This window comes from Alnus glutinosa, chromosome 4 (genome assembly GCF_958979055.1).
Source record: "Alnus glutinosa chromosome 4, dhAlnGlut1.1, whole genome shotgun sequence".
Taxonomy (NCBI): Eukaryota; Viridiplantae; Streptophyta; class Magnoliopsida; order Fagales; family Betulaceae; genus Alnus; species Alnus glutinosa.
Window position 1 is genome coordinate 22,046,715 of NC_084889.1, and position 21,969 is coordinate 22,068,683.

At 34.7% G+C, this 21,969-nt stretch overlaps 1 protein-coding gene across 1 annotated transcript; it reads left to right on the forward strand.

Moving 5' to 3' along the window:
- The first annotated feature begins 17,759 nt into the window (after positions 1 to 17,759).
- Positions 17,760 to 19,098, forward strand: LOC133866215 (protein STRICTOSIDINE SYNTHASE-LIKE 12-like). Its single transcript, XM_062302754.1, has 3 exons — positions 17,760 to 17,998; positions 18,218 to 18,487; positions 18,678 to 19,098. The coding sequence occupies exons 1-3, from the start codon at positions 17,760 to 17,762 to the stop codon at positions 19,096 to 19,098; spliced, it is 930 nt and encodes a 309-aa protein (XP_062158738.1).
- The last annotated feature ends 2,871 nt before the right edge of the window (positions 19,099 to 21,969 follow it).

Consider the following 21,969-nt stretch of genomic DNA (forward strand, 5'->3'; position numbering starts at 1 on the left):
AAAGATTTGATCAAACCCGAAGAACGGGCTTAGCTACACATGATAAAACTAAATCTAAGCATTAAATCTATCAAACCAGTAATGAAGAACAAAACTATATTAAAGCTTAGAGAATTCGGATTACAAAAAAAGAAAATAAAAGGAAATACAAACTAAGCTATAAATGAAAAGACAATAAGAAAAACAAAGAAAACGAGCTCTCTGGATTTTGGCCCAAAGAGTTGCATCAAAGGAAACTAAAAGGCATGGAAATTTAATCTAAGATGCACTTGGAAAATCAAACCCAATAAATTCATGCCTAAACCCTAATCTATCATCTCATATTTATATAAATTTTATCAAGGATCAATTTTTGGCCACACAAAATAGATGTCGACATCCTCTATCAACCGCATCTCTTGCATTTGAATTTTGAATCGGATAAAGATTGGGTTATCTGCAGCTTTATCCGTAAGATTTGAAATCACTCGATCGACCCTCGAAGTCGCTAGATCGATTTTGCTGTTGCCCTGTGTCGCTCGATCACATGTCGCATGATCGATTTTTCATTGACTGATGAATTTCGATCGATCAATTATAAAGTCGATTGATCGATTTGCCTTGGCTGAACCAATTAGCAGGAGAAAAGTTAAACTCTAGAAATGATAGAAATCATCCTTGATGTATTTTCATGTCTAAGTCGGATGTTTTGAATTAGTTTTTAATTAAGACCTGAAAATAAGACAAAACACAAAAGCACAACAAAACATTATATTTACAACACAAACTAGGTATAACATATGTGAATTAAGGGGTCTTGAATATAATATTTCAAGACTTATCATCAAACATTACTCATTTTAGAATATGAAACATTATTTTGTTTTAAACTTGCAATTCCCCTAACCCCATTATCTATGCTACTTACTAGGCGTCAACTCATCCTAATCACATATATAATTACATGTTTGAATATTTCTTTAATGCTATATGTTTTTTCTTGGCAGGCACAAAAGTCTAGCACTCCTCCGACCCGTGCACAGTTATTTGGTAAAACACACAAAAGAAGGATGGAAGCTACCCCAACGAAATAATGTGAGAGAGATGTGTATGCTACTCATATTTCTATTTTTTTTTTTACTTTTCTTTATTAATTATCTCTTTACAATTGATGTGGTGTGTGGCGTCATTAATTTAATACAACATACATGAATTAATGGAGAGGCTAGCACCCACTGACCCCGCCGCATCGTCGAGCGTGACTGAGGGGATAGCGCAATGGCTTCCTCATGATGCGTATTCCCAAGGGTTTGGGAATGAGCCCGAGTACTCGGGCAGGGTTAGAGGGGTTGGCAAGAATGTGAGGCCTGTCTCGGGGACCACAAACACGTACTATACCTCGACACAGGCAAGATCATAGATTTCTAGGCCCTCCACCACGTCGTCGTAGGAAGAAGTAAACCGAGCAGTCAACCTCACCCTCTTACTTGAGGCTCACGTTTCTGAGCTCCAGTCTATGATAGAAGGATTGGCTCAATACTGAGATTGCAAGGCGGCAGAGGATTGGCTCAATAATGAGATCTCAAGGCGGGAGGATGCGTGGGCAAGAGAGAAGGCTGAGTGGGAGTCTCGTTAGAGCAGCTTGATGTCGATGATGACCCTGTCCACATCCACATCCGCACCCGCAGCCTCTCAGGATACTCTCGTGCCTATCACAGGTGATGCACCTCTCCAGCTTGTGGGATCGTCTGTGGGTAGTGCTCTCGGTATTATACATGATGATGTTTGTTTACATTCCACATGCTGCTCAATGCAATATTTCTTGACATGATTTTATCATATTGTTTGCTAACTTTATTTGTTTTATCATTTGTAGGTACTGCAGTTCAAGCTGATGCGGTTTAAGACCATGGAGCTGGCCATCCAAATCAGACGACAACGACTGATATAGATAGTCGTGACAAATCTGCTCCTCCAGAATAGTTGTATTCATAATTTCATGATTTTTTTAGAAAGGAACTAGTTACTGTTATTGTAGATATGCTTTTTTAGATATGCTTTTTCCTATAGTAGCTTGTGTTTTGATTTTCAAAGGTTGTGCTAGATGATGAACGATGAAAATGTATCAATAGCGAAATATAAATATGGGAGAGCAAATAATTTAAAATCATGTTATGGTTTAAATATTAACAACTTAAACACTATAAATATATATATATATATATATATATATATATATATATATATATATATATATATATATATATATATATATATATATATATATATATATATTATCCCATAACCATTATATTATATATAAACCCTATATAGCATAAATGCATAAAATATATATTATGCTACTGATACATAGGGTATATTAGCTTAAAATATATGGTTAACTAAGGAGGTGATAATGGCGCATTTGGATTTTTCAATTTTTGAAATCAGAATTCAATTCTTATTTGGTGCGCGAATTTCGAAGTTTGACTTTGTGAGATAAAATTAGAAAAAGTTGAATAAAATATGATTTACTTAGAAAAGTTAAATAAAATATGATTTGTTTTTTAAAAAAGCAAACACTGTAGCAAGTAGAAAACGTTTTCTACTTGCATCCAAACAGACCAATAGGGTTAGAAATTTTGAATTTTGACACTTGGAAACAATGGTGACATGCAAAATGCCCAAGTTACTAAATTAACTATATAGTAACGGGTAGATTTATCACGTTGCTATATAGGAATGTGTATATATAGCACATTAGTATATAGTAACTTGTAAATATAGCACGTTACTATATAGTAATGTGTAAATATAGCACGTTACAATATAGTAACGTGGAAATATCGTACATTACTATAATTGTGACGTGTAAGGTCTCCACGTCACTACTTTAGTAACATGCATTCTACACCGCGTTAGTATTATTTTGAATTTATATATATATATATATATATATATGTTAGTAACGTGCTAAATTTTGCACATTACGAAAGTATTTAGTAACGTGCAAATTTTTATAACGTTACTAATTTTAGTGACGTGCTAATTTCTGGACATTAGTAATTGCTGGTTTTTTTGTAGTGTTATTTCTTTTAAATTTTCAAAATAAACAGGTGGTTCCTCAATTGTATATGCTATAAATAAGAACCTTTGTATTGTAAACATCGTTCAAGTTAATGAGAGCACAATGTATCCCTTAGGCCGGCAATTCACTGTGTTGAACGTAGACGTCTTATTCCAAACCACAACAAAATTCCTTAGTTCTTGCTTCCCTTTGCCTTTCTATATTTATATTCCCCTTAAATCACCAGATATGATGATTTTCTAACACAAAATGGTTATATCGCATTGTAGTAAGGAAAATCAAAATCTTAAAAAAACATGATTAGGGCTTCAATCGAGCCCCAAGAAGAGTAATTAACTACAACTAATTTGGACTAAAATTATTTATAGCCAGAAAAATAAATAAATGAAGAAAGAAAAACCAAAACCCTTCTTGATCTAGCCTCCGATTCCTCTCCCAAAGCTTAAGTGTTTTTTATAAAACACAAGCAATCTAGTCGATTATCACTATATGTAATGTCCAAGACATTAATTAGATGTTTAAAATACAAATCGGATGAAACAAATAATTAGAGTTAGTAAAATGGCAAGAAAACACTCAAAATCAAGTTTCTAGGTGTCATGTCCAAATAGGCATCGGACGGGGTCCAGACGGGAGTAGCAGAAGGGAAGCCAAGGCTGTAATCCCCTTATGCGACTCAGAACACGCGTGTCCGGACGGGCACTTATCGTGTTCGGACACCACGCAATATAAACTGAAAAATGGGTCTTTTTGGCTCATTTTATGGTTCTACTTGCCCCTCACTCATTGTCTCACTAGGGTTTTCACTTTAAACCCCCATTTTTTGAAGATCCAAGACCCATAACTAAAATCTAACACCGAGAATGTGATCTACACGAAGAGATCTATGTTTTGATTGATTGGTTTGAGGTAATTTTGAAATCTCTATTCTCTCTAGATTTTGGCCTAATCCTTGAGAGATTGAGCTTGGTCTTCTTGTATTCTTTAGGTTTTACACATTTTGGAACTTCCTAAGCATTCCCTAAGCTCCGGGTCGTGTTTGGGTGGATTTTGGTAAGTTTTCCAAAACCTTAGTTTTTGGGTTTTCGTTTATAGTGTAATTTTATGTGTCTAACCCTATGATTGTCTTATGGGATAGTGTTGTTTTGGGTTAGATTGTCAAATGGAACCCTAGAATTCTAAGGGTTTTCCATGGGTCTAGCTCTTAAGCATTTTTAAAGGCTAAGCATGAGTCTAGAGTTAGAAAATGCTAATGTATTGTGCAATTTGGTTGAAGATTCTCCATTAAGCCGAAATTCTCGCAGCCAAAGTGAGTATCTTACTTACTGTGAACTCGAAGTACTGTTATGATTAGAATATTATATGATAGTTTATCGAGCCAATGTTATTTTTGGATGAATATATGTGCTTGCGCTTAATTTCAATATCTTGATGTATGATGAAAAATACTATAGAAATGTTTTATGTGTTGTGAAAGATGGTTATGAAATGAAATTGAGATATGATTATGAATTAATGTTTGAAGAATATTGTATTGAGTTGAGATTTCATGATGTATTGGAAAGAATATGGAAAGAACATGATGTTGATTGAACATGATATAATTTGGAAGTGATATAGCACGAACACAAACCACGGATAGTGTTGGAGCACTAGCATAATGAAATCATGTACATTGAACGAGCCCTGGGGTTGTAGCCTCATGGGTGGAATCAGTAGGTTTCAGATAGTTTGAGCTCCTGGCCTCAGACTCGGTATGTCTAGAGAGTTGTAGCTCCTAGCAACAATGAACGAGCCCTGGGGTTGTAGCCTCATGGGTGGAACAAGTATAAGTCCAGAAAGTTGTAGTTCGGCATCATAAACAAAGAGCATGTATAGCATAGTGATGTTTGATTTGATTTGGATATGGGTTGTGTACTAGACGTATTAGTATGCATATGTTTCCTGGTATGGGACGGGAAGCATATGTACAACGGTATTCGACTAGTTTTTATTGCATTCTATGAAATGGCATGTATTTGGAGTGTGTATTACATGAATTTTCCAAAGGTCCGGAATGTCATGTATGCATGCGCAACCGAGTAATGATGTTAAGTAGATTTCATGAGATGGCATTTGTTTGGAGTGCTTGTAATCCATGAGTTCCCCAAAGGTTCGGAGCTTCATGTATGTAACGCCCCGCTTTAACAAAAAGCGTAAGTGAAAATTTTTGAATTTCCAAGTGACATTACTAACTTATCAGAGGTAAATGTTGGCAACGAAATATATGTAAATGTAATATAGATTTGGGAATAGATTGACACCTCAGAGCTACTACTGAAATACCTCAAAATATATATATTAAGTCAGTAAGTATAATTATACAAACAGTGATAACAGTTATGCCTCACAGGGCAAGATAGTCATACAAGCCAAATATTTACATATAACTGGAGAACTATAAGTAATGTCTTAAGTTATGTAGGGTGAACTACAGCAGGGTAGTCCCAAAAAGAGAGGCTGTTTAGCCTTACAAAAAGCTGAATCAGGAACCATCTATGGGTCGGGGTAGTCCTAATATTCCTCTTCTTCACAGCCTGAATCATTACACAATACAGAGAGAAGACAACAACATAGAATACTAAAGTGAGTCCACTGTTTCCAATAATAATATGAATGGTGATTTATTTAATTAATGCAACATAATGCAATGGCCATATAATCACATGTATATACAAAATATAATCTATGATCGCGAATCATAGACATAAAATGAACATAAATGTAATCATAAAGCAATGACAGTTTTAAGTGTAGAGTCTTAGGTATTTCCCTTTTTCCACTACTTTGTTGGCCTTGGCACGGTTAGCGTGTTATTTGAAACCTTGGTTTCCTCACTAACTTTTAATTATATTCTTTAGGAGCCTTGGCTCCTGGAAACCTTGGTTTCCCTGGTGACCTTGGTACACCGGTTTTTTTGTATTTATTATTCTTTTGAGGTACCTCCTCATTCACTGAGAACCTTGGAACTCATGTGAAGCCTCGCGTACCCACTGTGGATCTTGATCCAACAGCTTGTTATTAGACAGGTTATTAAAAATAATAAAATATGCAAAACCACATGCGCAAACAAGTAAATAAAGCAGAAATCATAACATTATAGGAAAGGTCAACCAACTTCGTCCTCAGTAAGTATAGAGATACTTAGTAGTTTCTGCTCCAAAAGTCTTTCTCTACAACTGCATAATTTCAATCATGTAGTAATACTAAATTAGTGAAAAGGTGCTACGAATATGTTTACTATACTTTTCCTTAAAGTATTATTTTAACGATCGTTCTAACACTTCCTCTTTTGGTTTTCTAAATCAAGATATTGAATGCCATCTTAGATTATTGAATAATGAAACTAAAACATCCTCTTTCAATAGCCATTAATTCCAACTAGTATATTGATATATGACTCCCACACATACCTATATATATATTATGTACACCTTGTAGCCAAAATAATCCTTTCTACACACACACATATTAGCCATATACCGATATACACTCACTCACTAAGTTTATACTTTAATATTCTCATCCATGCAGGGAATTCGAGCCTACATCTCACACACAATTCACTTCACACACAAAATATTAAAGCAAAGCTACTATCTAGCTTATTTAAAACTTCATAGGTGTAATTCTCTCATTAGAAGAGGAGAAACAACCCATGATCCTAGGGAACAAATACTGAATTTCAGAGAGTGAAAAGGAAGATTTACTTACCGAAATTCGTACCCAACAGATTGGATAAAAGGAAGGGATCTGATTCAAAAACAGTGCTTAAAAGAGTTGGAACTTGCTGGGTTTTTTTTTTAGCTAGAATCAGAGAGGGATTTTAGGTGTTGGTTTCTGGTATTTTGTTGAGAAACAAGAGGAGATTTAAGGCTTCATTTCTGGCTCATAAGTGCTGGTTTTCATAGGAGAGTGAGAGAGTTTTTCCCATGGAAGATCCAGCACTAAAACAGTGAAGGGAAGGGAAGCTTACGTGAGTGGTATGGGGAGAGCTTTGGCTGATTTTTGATGTCCCATGCATGCTATATATAATAAGTTTGAATGGCTGCAATCAAGCCAGCACAATCTCTTCAAATGGTCGGATTTTTGACAGCAAGAGAGAGAGATATCCATGCAAGATCATACAATATCTAATATTTTTTTTTTCCATATCTAATGTCATAATTAAATTGTACTACCATATCTAGTTCAATTTCAACCAAACTAAGCTAAGTTAGGCTAACTGAATGGGTTTCAATCTTTTGGAGTCGTCCACAAGTAATGGGTTCAAAATCAAAGGTAGAAAATCACTCTCTGCTGTTTACCCATAAGCTGCATCGCACTGGATAAAATCGCTCGATCAAACATTAGTCGATCGATCGACATCGACCCATAATCGCTCGATCGACCAGAAAGTCCCTCGATCGATTTTACATTACTCCCAAAGTCGCTCGATCGACATTAGAATCGCTCGATCGACTTTAACTTTATTGATCCATTTCTCTACATGCATAAATATATAATTTTATTAGACTAATAGTAATTCTTAAGCCTTATACTTATGCAAGCACATATTTAATAACCTAAGTATGGTGTCTTTCCCGGGCATTACAACGTATTCATGTACGACCGAAGTATGACATTGAATGAATTGGTTGTGATGTTGTAGATTTGGAGTGCATGTATATTGGAATTCCCCAAAGGTTTGGAATATCCTATATGCACGTGCGGCTGAGATATGACGATGTGTGATTCATGATGATGTAAGGTTTTGGAATGTACATATGCAAGAATTCCCCAAAGGTACGGAAGGAATGCATGTGTATATAGCTAAGATATTAAGTCAAATGTTCCCTTGTGTTACCATGTTTGGGAGTGTGAGTATATTGGGATTCTCAAAAAGTATGGATTACTCATATGCGCATAAGATCGAGATCTTGTGTCAATTATATCTTAGATACTCTTGTATGCCTGTATTTTCCCCAAATGTGCGAAAAGCTTGTATACGGGAATATCTGAGTCACACGGCTTATATATATATGAGTTGATTAGTGAACCAATTACCATGGTTTACCTTATCGGATAAAAAAACATTTTACAAAACCTATCATTCCACAACTAGCCGTTATTGTAAACATATGGTAGAAATGTAAAGATTGGCTCATTGCGAAAACCAGTGCGTATTATACTCTTGAGTTGGTGAACTCATACTTTCACCTGTACGGACGTGGCTAACACCACGACCAAATAGATGATGTTCCTTTGGCTGCAGGTACAGCAGATGTCGACGACGACCCTGTGGCAAACTAGTTGGGATACTATGACTAAAACTCGTCGCTCGGGTCGTTTATATGTTGGACTTGAATGGTCCCTTTTGTTGTATATTTTGTATATGGCTAGTGTCGTTTGTGACACATGTATTTGTTTAGCCATTCTTTTGTTGCATAGTTAATGTTTTGGACTAAGCCTTAAAAAGATAGACTATTAAATGGCTCTGTTGTTGTGATTAACTTATGTTAGTTTATTAGAGTTGAATTCCGTTGTTTAGATTTGTATTCTGTTACATAGTATTATACTCTGATATATTAGGTACAGCTTGTGGGACTTGTGCTATAAGTTGGCTGAGTGACAAATAGTCACGCCACTATGATGACTCATTTTATGTTTGGATAAAAATGTGTATATTGAAATTCTCAAAAGGTTCAGAAGACTTGTATGTGCAGAAAGTCGAAACAGTGTAAAGTACTCTGATGCTTAGATATTCATGTATACCTGTATTTCCCCAAAGGTTTGAAAAGCTTGTATAAGAGCATATCTGAGTCCCATGTTATATATGTAATGGGGTGTATGCTTTAGAATATTACCTTATGATTATAAATGTCATTGTTTACCTTATCAACTAACAAACATTATTAGGCAAATCATCAATCCACAAAGTAGCCGTTATTGTAAACATACAGTAAAAATAAAGGGATTGGCTCATTGTGAAAACCCAGGGAGTTTTATACTATTGTGTTGGTGAACTCATACTTTCACATATGCAAACGTAGCTACCACCACGATCGTGTAGATGTAGACGCTTTGGCTGCAGGTATCACTGATGTCGACGAAGACCTAGTGGCATTGTATTTGGGATACTATCACTGAGGTTCTTTGCATTTGGTCGTACATGAGTCAGACTCGGATAGTCCACCTTTTGTATAGACATTTTGTAAATGTCTTGTGTCGCATGTAACACTTATTTTGTATAGTCATTCTTTTTATGTAATTAATATTTGATTTATGCCTTAAACAGATAGATAGATGTATGGTTCTTATGTTGTATTTACTTATCTTAGTTATGAAAGTTAGTTTCCGCTGCATTGTATTATCTTTGATATATCAGGCATATGTTATGAGATGTATTAGGTTGATGTTGGCTTAATGACTAATCGTCATGCCACTATGATGATTCCGCTTTGTATTAAAAAAAAAAAAAAGGGGTCGTTGGTAGCGCGCCAAGCGGCTACGTGGATTTTAAATTTATAAGTTTACCACTCGCAATAGTACGTATCGATTGTACTATAGTAAGGGTGATCGAACCATAGAGATTATTGGTTGTTTTGCGTAACGGAATATTAAAGAGCATATTTAACTTAACTTAAAGATAAAAATAAAAGTAAAGGTTGTAGAATTGAAGCTACAACAATAAAGTGGAGGAATGAAGGCGGAAAATGAAAATAAACTAAGAGAAAACTTAGGGTATTTGACCTGTCCAATCCTCATGATATGAGCGCGTAATGGGCGTCAACCATTACGACGACCTCGACATGAAAGCACTTTTGTTAAAACATAGTTATAAAGCACCTAGTTTTACATTAATCAACTCCACGTAAAAAATAGTCTATAATTGAAAAACGTTTACACTAAGAAAGGTGTGGAGTGATTAATGCTCCCTAGCTTACTACTCTACAACACATCCTAATAAGCATACACAATGAGGCAAATATTTTCAGGATGACTGTAATGTCCTAGAAAATATTTAATGGGTTTATTAGGATAAAAATAAAAAATAAGTCTATTTGGTGTGTTTTTATTTTGATCCTATAGACTTGTAAATTGTAGTTAAGAAAATAAAATGTAAGAGAATATTTTTAAGTTTAAAAAGAATTTGGAATTTCAAAAGAAATTACAAAATAAATAAGAAATAAATAAAAGAAGAGTAAATAATAAAAAAAAAAAAAGGGGAAATATATATATAAAAAAAAAAAAAATAGAGGAATAATGTGAGGCGCACATGCGCCTCACTTAAAGGGAAAACAGGAATGAGGCAGTACGGCAAGAAAAAAAAAAAAAAAGGAGAACAGGGAGGAGTTCTCTTAAGCACTTTTATACAAAATTTGCGATCTACGAAGATCCAACGGTCGGATTTTCAATCCGTTTTCGGAAACGTGATCCTTGAACTCGGATCTACGTTCTTACTAATTGTTTTAAGGTAAAACACTAAACTCATGATTTTGTGATTTTTGGGTAAAATCCTAAATATGAGTTTAATCCTCTATATTCTTTAGGTATTTGAGCTTATCGGAGCTTACTTGAGGCTACCCAAACTTTGGGTTGAAGTTTGGTGAATTTGGGTAAGTTTTTCCTCAAGCCTTAATTTTTGGGTATTTAATATTTGTGAGATTTTAAGAGATTAACCCTTAGTAAATGCCATTGTGCTAAGAATATTGTTGTTGGGGTTAAGTTTGGGAAAACCCTAATTTGATGGATTAGATAAATTTGAGGTTTTTAATTATTTAAAATTAGATTGTTAATTTATGGGCTATTCGTGGTGATAGTGATGATTAACCCCAAATTAACCATGAGTTTTGTAGAAAAATAATTATTTGTGGGGTTAGGTTTTAATGTTGGTAATTTGAATAAATTGGGAGTTTTATTTATAAGCCTAGGAATATTGTTAAGTATGAGTTTAGGCAATTGATGGGTAAAATAGTCATTGGGCAATTCAAAGTGAAAATTAGTGTAACTATTGGATAGAAACTAAATAGATGGAATGTGTTATGTACAGGGACACTTTGTGGATTGAACCTACGACTTGTTAGTGTTGGTGTGCAAGCAGTCAGGTGATATTTTACTCACTGAGAAATTGTTATTTTTATACATTATAGAATTGCAAAATATATATGTTGTTCTATAAATCCGAACCAACTGTATGTTGAATATACCTGTTTTGCTTGATTTGAGTACTTTAGAGTATGTTCAAATATATCAATGATGCTATGAAATGATGTATGAATGAAATGTGTTGAATTGATTTAGAGTGTTTTAATGTGAGTTGCGGTTGAGATTTAAATTATGCAAAGTAGAATGATGTAATTACATGTTGATTGGTTTAGCGAATTTGAAGAAAGTATGATTTGCAAAGTATAGGAGTATAGAGTTTGAAATGTAAAGTATAAAGCATGAGCATGAGCATAAAAATGAAAGGAAGAGTAAGCCTCAAAGAATGGAATGGAAGGAAAGTCTCACAAGGAATGAAAGGACAATCATGAGCATGCATATCATCGTTTAAATTGTGTTATGTTTTCATGATATACAATATTGTAGTTTTTATGCTAGACGTATTTGTATGCCTAAGAGTTTTACTGGCAAAGCAATTATGTATACTTCAATCGTCTAGTTGCATGATTTTAGAACATTGAGCTTGGATGAACAAGAATATTGTCATGGTTCGGTATGAGTAATACAGTGTCCTAGGAGTAGGTAGATGAATTGTTGTGGCACATCAGTAAGAAGTGCTTGGATACCTGAGTTTTACTCTAGTAACCGCATGGACAACTATGTATTCAACAAGAAGTTGTAATGCCCTAGGATTTGGTGTTAACCATATTCGAAAAATGATAGTAAGCTCGCACTGAAGAGCAAGATGGCATGTTTTAAGCTTAGTGTGCTTGGTTATGACGCTATTGGTTGCGATATAAGTGTGACTTGGGAGTAGGTAGATGAAATGTCGTGGTACATCAGTAAGAAGCGCTTGGATATCAGAGTTTTACGCTAGTAACCGCATGGACAACTATGTACCAGAGACAAGTTAATAACGTTAGATCACTGTGCATTTGATCTACCAACATAAAAGTATTATTGTAGGTGGGTTTATACGTGGTTGCGTCAAAGCCATTGGAACTTCTACGTATGGGTCCAACTACATAGTATGTTTTAAATGTTTTTCTGATAGTTGGTGTTTGCTATATCAGCTATGGGGGTTTTTCAAACAAAATTTTATAAATTGGTAGCTGTTATAGTGTACGCGAGACTAAAAAGAAAAGTTGGTTCATTGCGAAAACCCAATTAGTTTAATATCATTGAGGTCTCGGTATTATGTACTGAGGCGGTGAACTCACCATTTCACCTATACGGATGTGGCAAACCCCCACAACGTATAGATGGTGTCCCTTTGACTGCAGGTACACCTGACTTAGAGGAGGACCCCGTAGCTACATATTTGGGATATTACGATTGAAGCACACCGCGACAGTCGTATTGAGCTGGACTATGGAGTTCACTCTTTGGGGTATTTTGTATATGGCTAGTGACATAGGTATCACATATTCTTTTGTGTAGCCATTCTTTTGTATTAGTAGATAACTGTAAGCCTTAAACAATTAGACAGATATATGGCTCTTTTGTATGGACCACATGTATTTCCGATACCCTTTCCGTTATGAGTTTTAGTGTTATGATTATTCCGCTGTTAGATATTACTCTGAATATCAGGAACATGATATGGAGCATGTACGTAGGTTGGTTGAGCGACATGTAGTCGTGCCACTGTGATGACCCTTTTATGCTTTTTTAAAAAAAATGTTTTATAAAAAAAAAAGAAAAAAAAAGAAAAAAAAGGGTTGTCACAACAAATGGTATCAGAGCCATTGCCCAGCCTGAGATGGTGAGAGCGTGCACAAGCCCAATGAAGGATGCCAGCGGGGACGCTGGGTCCAAAAAGAGGGTGATTGTGACGTCCCACATTGCCTGGGAATGAGGATGTGCATATATGTATAAATGCACCATTTATGACACAACGCGTTTTAAAGCTGTGATAACGATGAACCTATTAGAATTCCACAGTTAAGCGTGCTTCTGCAAGAGAAATCCCAGGATGGGTGACCTCCTGGGAAGTCTGGTTCAGGGGAGCCAAAAGCGGACAATATTGTGTCATTGGGGGTGGGTTGTTACAAGGACTGAAATTCACGACTCAAGCCAACGATTTGTCACTATTTTAGGTGTTTTGGTAAATTAGGTCAGTGTTGTTCAAGTGTAGGTCGATGAAACCATGGTTGAAGATAACCTAATTTAATTTATGCAAAATACATCGTTTAAGCTATGAGTTTACAAAAGAAAGTTTAACTGATTCAAACGTGCAATTTCACATATTTTGCTAGATTTGGTTTAGTCTTAAAGCGGCACCGTTTCTTATTTTGAGATTGTAAGAGGCACCAACTTTTTCTTCCTTGGAAATTGGTTGGTACATCAAAAGTTTCACTTGCACTGGGAGTTGGTCGCACATGAAGCCATGCAGCTAGTGAAACCAAGGTAACACTGGGACATAGTTTGGGTAGTCAAAGTCAACATTCATCTGTAGGTTTCAACAAGTTGGGGCAGCAAAATATCCCAGCTGTAAATCTAGAATGGGACCAGTGTTAGTCTAACCGTCCCGATTTTTAACCGCTAACCGCCTTTATTATTATTATTATTATTATTATTATTATATTTTTAAAATGACACCAAAACGGCGTGGTTTGGACGTTAGGGTGTTTTAAAACAAAACAAAACAATGAAACATCTCTAACTCTCTCACTCCCAGTGCGCTGCACTCCCTTCCCTCTCTCTCGACTCTCACTCTCTCAGTCTACACTCATTGTGGTTTATTTGACAAACAAATTGTATTTTGATTCTTTAAGGATTAATTTCTAATCATATTAAGCTTAACAGTAATAAATACTTATCAGTGAATCCACTAATCACTAATTTGATATATACAAAGGTGAAGCTAGAAATTTAACTTTAAAGAAATCAAATTGCATTATGTATATATATATGACTTAGGAACCGATCCTAACTCAACTCTTCTCTTTTCTTCTCTACTTTTTTCAAAAACATTTATCACCCAAGCATCATTTCAAACATAATGTTTCTGCTTTTTTTTTCTAGGTATCCGTAATTTTGAAAAAAGTTAAAAAGACTACAAAACAAAACAAAAAAAAAAAATTGTACACCCAAACGTACCCTTAGAATATTTTTTTTAACAAATTTAAGAGTTCATTTTTTTTTTTAACATTTCCTTTTGAGTATGAGGATAGGGAGGGGGCAATGACCCCTATATATATATATATATATATATATATATAAAGACAAAAGTAAGAATTTAATTTATGAGATTGGGGCTTTCAAAAACAAAATTAAGAGAATAGGTTACAGTGGGACCACTATTAATAATAGAGCAAACAAAAAAAAAAACTCTTAAACAAAATTTGCATACATAATTTTTTTTAATATTTTTAATTTATTTTTGTTTAACTTTATTTTTTTAAAAAAATTCTTGACTCCGCCACTGCGTGTGAGCATTTTGTAAATACATCCTTAGTCTGTGATAACTGATTCATAACTACATTGTGGCATATTTGTTGTCATCGTGGCACAACAGTGATTACCTTATAAAGTGACCTTGGATAATTCTGCAAAAATATTCTTTTATGACAATTATGTCTGCTCGTAGTATTTTGGAATGTGAATCATTATTTTGTTTTAAATTTTCAATTCCCCCAACCCCATTATTTGTGCTACTTACTGAGCGTCAACTCATCCTTACACACTATCAAATGACTTACCCACACCGAGGACTAACAAAATCAATAACCAAAAGCACCAAAATTGATACATATATCCATGGACTTTCTTATGATCGATCATATCATAAAGGTAGCCACATACAGGAAAAAATCCACAAAGTACACAGTAGTTATACACAGCAAGATTAAGGAAAAACCAAAAACAAAAACCGAAACATCATTCTTAATTCACCCTTTCACAGTCTAAAAGCCAAGCTAGAGAGCTTCTCAAATTTTTTATGGGTTTTTCAGCTTGTAGTTGTCATTTGTGTTTAATTCTCTAATGACAACTTCCATTGTAAAAAAAAGTATAGCTGAAGAACGAATAGAAGGGCCAGAAGGGATTGTTAAAGTCTAACATTCAAAAATATGGTAGACTTATGCTTTTTTGGATTTCAATAACTAAAGACATTTTGATGTAAAGTCTTAATGATTTATTGTCATGTGGAACCAAAACTTGTGTATTAATCATATGTGAGAACAATAGTTTAAATCCACGTTGTTTTGAAGGTTTAGATTAATGTTTTATTGTCAATAGCTAATATTTCTTAGGCCTTTAACTTTAACAAGAGCATTCTCTAGGAGGCAATAATCAATTTCTTGTGGATAGTGCAACAAACATTCTCTCTCATAGTCTTTGTACCAAATAGCTAAAAGAAAACTCCTTCACTAGAGGAGTTCATGCCCCACTTCCTTTGCTCCACTGCCACCAAAGATTAAGAATTCGAGATAGAAAGAAAGATTGGTTGGTGGGGCAAGCAAGATGAACCAATCGCTTATACCTTCTATTAAATGAATTTAATTCAAGGGGAGGAGTGGGGAGTATCGATTTGGCAGAAGGACCAATAGCCGTGGCCATAGGGAGCGAGATCTCGATGTTTGTATGTGTGATTCTGACTTGGAAGGGTTTGTGGGGACTACCACGTCAGAAATGTGAAATAATTGCAGGATAAAAATTTGATGTATACAGCATACTCTTTTGGCTTAAAAAGGGAAGAGACTAGAAAACGATAATTCTTACTCTTTCCCCCACCCCCAGTCACCCACTATCCCTATTCATAGTGTTTAGGACCCTCCCTCCCTTCCCACCTACCACCCTACCCTCTATCCCTATTTGTAATGGGAATGACCCTCCCTCCCTCTCTTCTCCATTAAATTTCTTTTCCTACTATAGTTAAAAAAAAAAAAAAAAAAAAAAAAAAAAAAAAAAAAAAAATTGTTATTTTCAAAGTATTTGTAGCTCTTTCCTCACATAATGAATTCTCTCTTGAAGTTTTTTTAAAGGACCCACCTTCTCAATCCCCTACCATCTATCCCTATTTGTAGTGGGAAGGACCTTCTCACTCTTCCCCGTTAATGTATTTTTCTGATGCACTTAAATAAATAAATAAAAATGTTGCCTTCAAATTATTTACACCTCGTTCCTTAAATGATAAATTCTCTTTCGAAAAAGTTTAAAGGACCCTCCCCCTACCCTATATGGATATACATGCGGGCGGATATTAATCGCTCGCATTCGCTCCGCATATGTGGATGTGAATAGCAGTTTTAAGGGATGCAAATGTGTTTAACTAACCACATCCACATACCCTTTATATACTATTTATTTTATACATTTCTTATATATATTCATGAAAACAACATTATTTTAGTGTTTCATACCAAAATATATATATAACGTCGTTTTTGATTAAGTATAGCTTATGTTTACATTAGTTTGAATTGATATGTTGTTTTCTCATATAATATGTGAAGTCCAACATCGCCTAGGTATAGGAATGAGGATGTGCTTATATGAGTATTCGCATCCTTCTTGACACAAAACGTTTTAATGCCGTGATAGCCATGAGCAAATCAGAACTCCGCAGTTAAGCGTGCTTATGAGAGAATAGTATCAGGATGGGTGACATCCTAGGAAGTTTGGTTCGAGGGAGCCAAAAGCGGACAATATTGTATTGTTGGGTGTGGGTTGTTACATAACACTTTATCAAAAAGACAAAAGTAATATAAAATCAATATACTTTCAAAAAATTATGGCTTAAAAACAATTAAAACAAATCCAAAACACTGAAAACAAGCCTAAAATATTTTTAAAATATGTCCTAATAGAGACCCAAAGAAGAAGAAGAAAAAAGAATAAAATAAACTCATTACATAATATGCGGATAGCAAATAATAACCGCACAGATATGATCTCTTTCCTTACATGATAAATTCTCTTTTGAATTTGTTTAAAGGACCACCCCAAACACCCTATATCCCTATTTGTAGTGGGAAGGTCCCTCCCTCCCTTCTCTCCTTCCACCCTACCCTCTATCCTATTTGTAGTGGGAAGGACCCTCCCAAGCTCCCTTCCTCAAATGTTCTTTTTCTGATGTACTAAAAAAAATAAAATGTTGCTTTCAAATTATTTGCATCTCTTTCCTTAAATGATAAATTCTCTTTTAAATGTGTTTAAAGGACCCTCCCACCCAACCCCCGGCCCTACTCTCTATCCCTATTTGTATGTGGAACTTAATGACCCTCCCTCCCTAACGCTTAATGTTCTTTTTATTATGCACTTAAAATGTCATATATATTGCTTTTAAGTTATTTGCATCTTTTTCCTTATATGATACATTTTCTTTTGAATTTGTTTAAAGGACCCATCCCCCTTACCCCCTGCCTTCTATCCCTATTTGTAGTGGGAAGGACACTCCCTACCAGTTTTTAATGAACCCACGCGACATTTTAGGGCATATTTTTAAGTTGGATGCCTATAAATACCAGTGTGGGTTTCAATCGTTCTTCATATCTTCAAGATCATGTCTACACTATTCTCTCTCGTCCTTACCGAGGTTGCCATCCTCCTCTTGTGCATTGCTCCTATTTCACTTTCTCTAACTTTTAAGAAGATTCCATTGCCAACAGGTGCCACAGGTCCTGCATCTTTTGCCTTTGACTTGTTTGGTGGACCCTATGTGGGTGTCCAAGACGGTCGAATTCTCAAATATGAAGGACCCACTACTGGTTTCGTAGATTTTGCCTTCGACACGCCAACTAGGTTGATTTGGAACATATTCACATAAACAAAATCATTTTATGAGAGTTAATGTTTAGTTATACATAAACTTAGACAAAAACATGTGAAGAATAGCAAGCACCAAATAATTAATTAGTTTTAGAGGCAGCATTATATTAGATATTGCTCTTTAAGCTTTATAATTAATGTATTTGAAACGTACAGATTAATGTATTTTTTGTGGGAAATCTGATTGATCAGGTCCAAGGCGGTATGTGATGGCCAAACTAACGATTCTTTGGGACCCACCTGTGGGAGGCCATTTGGTTTGGATTTCAACATTTTGACGCAGCAGCTCTACGTAGCTGATGCATATTTTGGGCTTCTGGTGGTGGGATCTAATGGAAGGCTGGGAACCATTCTCGCCAGCGGTGTTAATGGGACGCGCTTCCGCTTCCTTAATAGTGTAGGCCTCGACCCATTAACTGGAGTTGTTTACTTCACAGAATTTAGTGTTGTTTACCAACTAAGGTACCTAGCTAATTTCTCATATCCCGCCTTTGAAATTTTCGAAAAGAAACACAAAATATATAGAAATAACGTACATGAGAGACGGATGAATATATGGTACTGTTTACTGTTTGTGATGCAGCAATATTACTCAGGCAATACTTAATGGCGATGCAACATGAAATTTATTAAAATATGATCCAAAGACAAGGCAGGTTACTGTGTTGCTAACAAGGCTTTCTGGAGCTGCCGGGGTTGCAGTTAGTGCTGACGGTGCATTTGTTCTCGTCTCAGAGCAGATAGGTCGAAGAATTCAGAGGTTTTGGATCAAAGGTCCTAAAAGAAATACGGCCGAAACTTTCTTAACCTTCCAAGGAAGACCAAATAAAATCACAAGAACCGGATTGGGAGATTTTTTGGTGGCAGTGAATGTAATAACAAACCACTCTACCCAAGACGTTCTGCCCACCGTGGTAAGGATCAATGCATTTGGCACTGTTGTAAAAAGGGTGGCACTTGACAGGCAGTATAACGACACGGGAGTCACTGAAGTTATAGAACATCTTGGCGAATATTATATCGGGTCTCAATATGTGAATGTGACTTTTGTTGGTGTCTATGGCATCCTCTAAAGAGTCTTCAAATATTGGCATTTAATTTGCATGTATTGGCAACCAGTACAGCTACTAATTAAATAAGAGTTGCACGTTCAATTTTATATCATGTGCATGCTTTTGTTTGTTTTATGCTCGATCAACTAGCTAGAAATGGCGTGAGTGCCAAACCTAGAACAGATATTAACCATGTATAATCGTATAAGAAAATAAAATAAAAAATGTAGAAATAACCAGGAACTACTGTGTGTTAGAATATATATTTTTCATATTGCGTTGATCCACAAATATTCTCCACTTAGATTTGATTGCAGAGAGATTTGATTATCATACTTATATTCACTCACCTACCACAATTTTCCTATAAATATGGACCTTTGTGTTGTAAACATCGTTTGAGTTAAATGAGAGCACAATGTACGTAGCCCTTAGACTGGCAATTCACAGTGTTGGACATAGGTGTACGTCTTATACAGAACCTCTCCAAAATTCTTAAGCTATTGCTTCTGTTTGCCTCTCCATATTTATATTCCCTATAAATTTCTAGAGCGCGATTCACAATGCGTTACGAGCCTGAGAAACAGACCTCATAACAGGACCTTAAACAAGAAAGTTGGCAAGATGAGTTCTGTGAGACTTCCTGTAGCGCCCCAGATTTTAAGACATAAAATATAACGTCTTAATATAGAAATTGAAGACCTAATAATAAGACAAAAAAATATATGAATACTTACAAAGATAAATATTTGTTAATATTTAATGTGAATGTTTATAGGATTAAATATTCATTAATATTTAAAGCATATTTATAGTTCTAAATTGACTAGATTAGATTATGGGACCTTAAGCTATAAATCGAAATAGAAATAACCAACCTGTCGAGGATAAGGATTGAAACAATGTACATGGTTCATCTGTGTTGAAAATATGAGTGTAGTTGGTAGGAGCGGATGTCCTACAACTAGGAGAAGCATATTGTACAAAAAAATTATTAAATTCATTAAACGGAAAATCCATGCTGCACTATCATTCTTTAACATGCAAATATCCCAAATAAAATATTAACATCATTTTTTTTAATAAAATAAAATAAGCAGAGAAAACAAATATTATAAAGTCAAAAATTACTACTAACACAAAAGCACAAACAATAATACCAAAAATTAAAAACTCACAAATTGGATCAAAAATAAATTTTAGCAAAGTTTCAACTACTGATCTGCCGCAAGTGGTGCCCTTTGCGTTGGTGCGTTCAAGCACAATTCTATGGATTGTCTCACCAAAGGCGCAAAAGAATGACAGGAACTCTTTCTTCTTCTTCTTCTTTTTTTTGGTTAGAACACAAAAAAACAAAATAAAACCAAATTCAAAATTCAAAATCCTAAACTATAACTATTAGAAAGATAAAACCAATTTAGAAATAAATTGTTTTCAAAAATAAATCAAATCTCCGACAATGGCGCCAAAAAATTTGTTGTGCAAATTTTACTAACTCACAAGTGCACAAATCATTTGCAATAAAGGGTTTGGCAAGTGAGAGGTCGATCCCACAGAGAATTGTGTTCTTCAAAACAATTTTGTATCTAAACTAATTAAATCCTAACCTAGTTCGGAAGGTTTTATTTTTTATTTTTTTGCAATTAAAAGAAAACATAAATTAAATAAATGAAAATAAATAGAAAGAAAAACACTAAAGTTTAGGAATCAACACTCACCAAATCGTAACAACTACTCCCTGTTCATCAATATTAATCCGAAGTTCTTACAACTAAAATTTTATGATTGTTTTACTATGCTTCAAACAGTTAATCAAAACCATCACATGTATCCATTCATTTACACAAAAGAAATCTGATTTCAATTAAATCATCAACTATATCCGTAAATCACAAGAAGATATCAAATATCCATCAAAAACATCAATTGTATTTGTAAAACAAATTACAAGGGATATCTAATTGTTTTATTAAAAAAAAAAAAAAAAACTAAGCAATCAATTATGTGAAATTATCTCAAATCATCAAATGTATCATTGAATCACAAAAGATATTCAAAAATCATTTCACAAATTGAAAAAGAAGTAAAACAGTTGTAACATTAAACCCAATAAAATAAGACAATAATGACTTACATGAAAGTACTATTGTTCTTCATCGATAAGGCTTCATCCTCAACCTTAGTTGAGAATTTAGCTACACATGATTATGTAAAATAAAACCTAAACATAAAGAAAATATGTGAAATTTCGTTTTTGGTCTCTAGCCTCCTTTTCTTGAGGCTTAGCAGTCTATTTATAGGGAGTAAAATAACCCTAGAAGCCCTAGAGATCCCAGAAAAATCGTATTTCAATCTCCTAGTCAAATTACGAAGCAATCCTAGTACAAATTAGAATAAGATTCGTCCAAATTTGTGTTCTTATATTACAAGACACTTTTGGCATAGCAGACTTCCGAATTAAGGAAATTCTATTTCACAATGATTTGTAGTAGCTTGAGTTAGCTTTCCAACACTCGAACTGAAATGTTATTGTCAAAATACTAAGACGTGTGCAAAATCTGAAATTTAATCCAATCTGATTTTGACTCCAATTAGAGAAATTCTGATTTAATCATTTTATTGATTTGGTTAAACATAACCACATCATCTAGGCCTTCTCAAAGTGTTCTTTCTTCCAAACTTTGCATTTTTCACATAAAAAATTAACTAATGTAAATTAAGGGGTTTAAATATGCAATATTTTGTACTCATCACCAACGTAACAGAGACATGGCTCACTGACATCGAGGTGCTATTCGACACTCTCAACTGTACTGACAAACAAAAGGTTCGTTATATTGGACTAAAGCTGACAGGAGAAGTCGGAAGATGGTGGACCTCAAAGAAGGTATT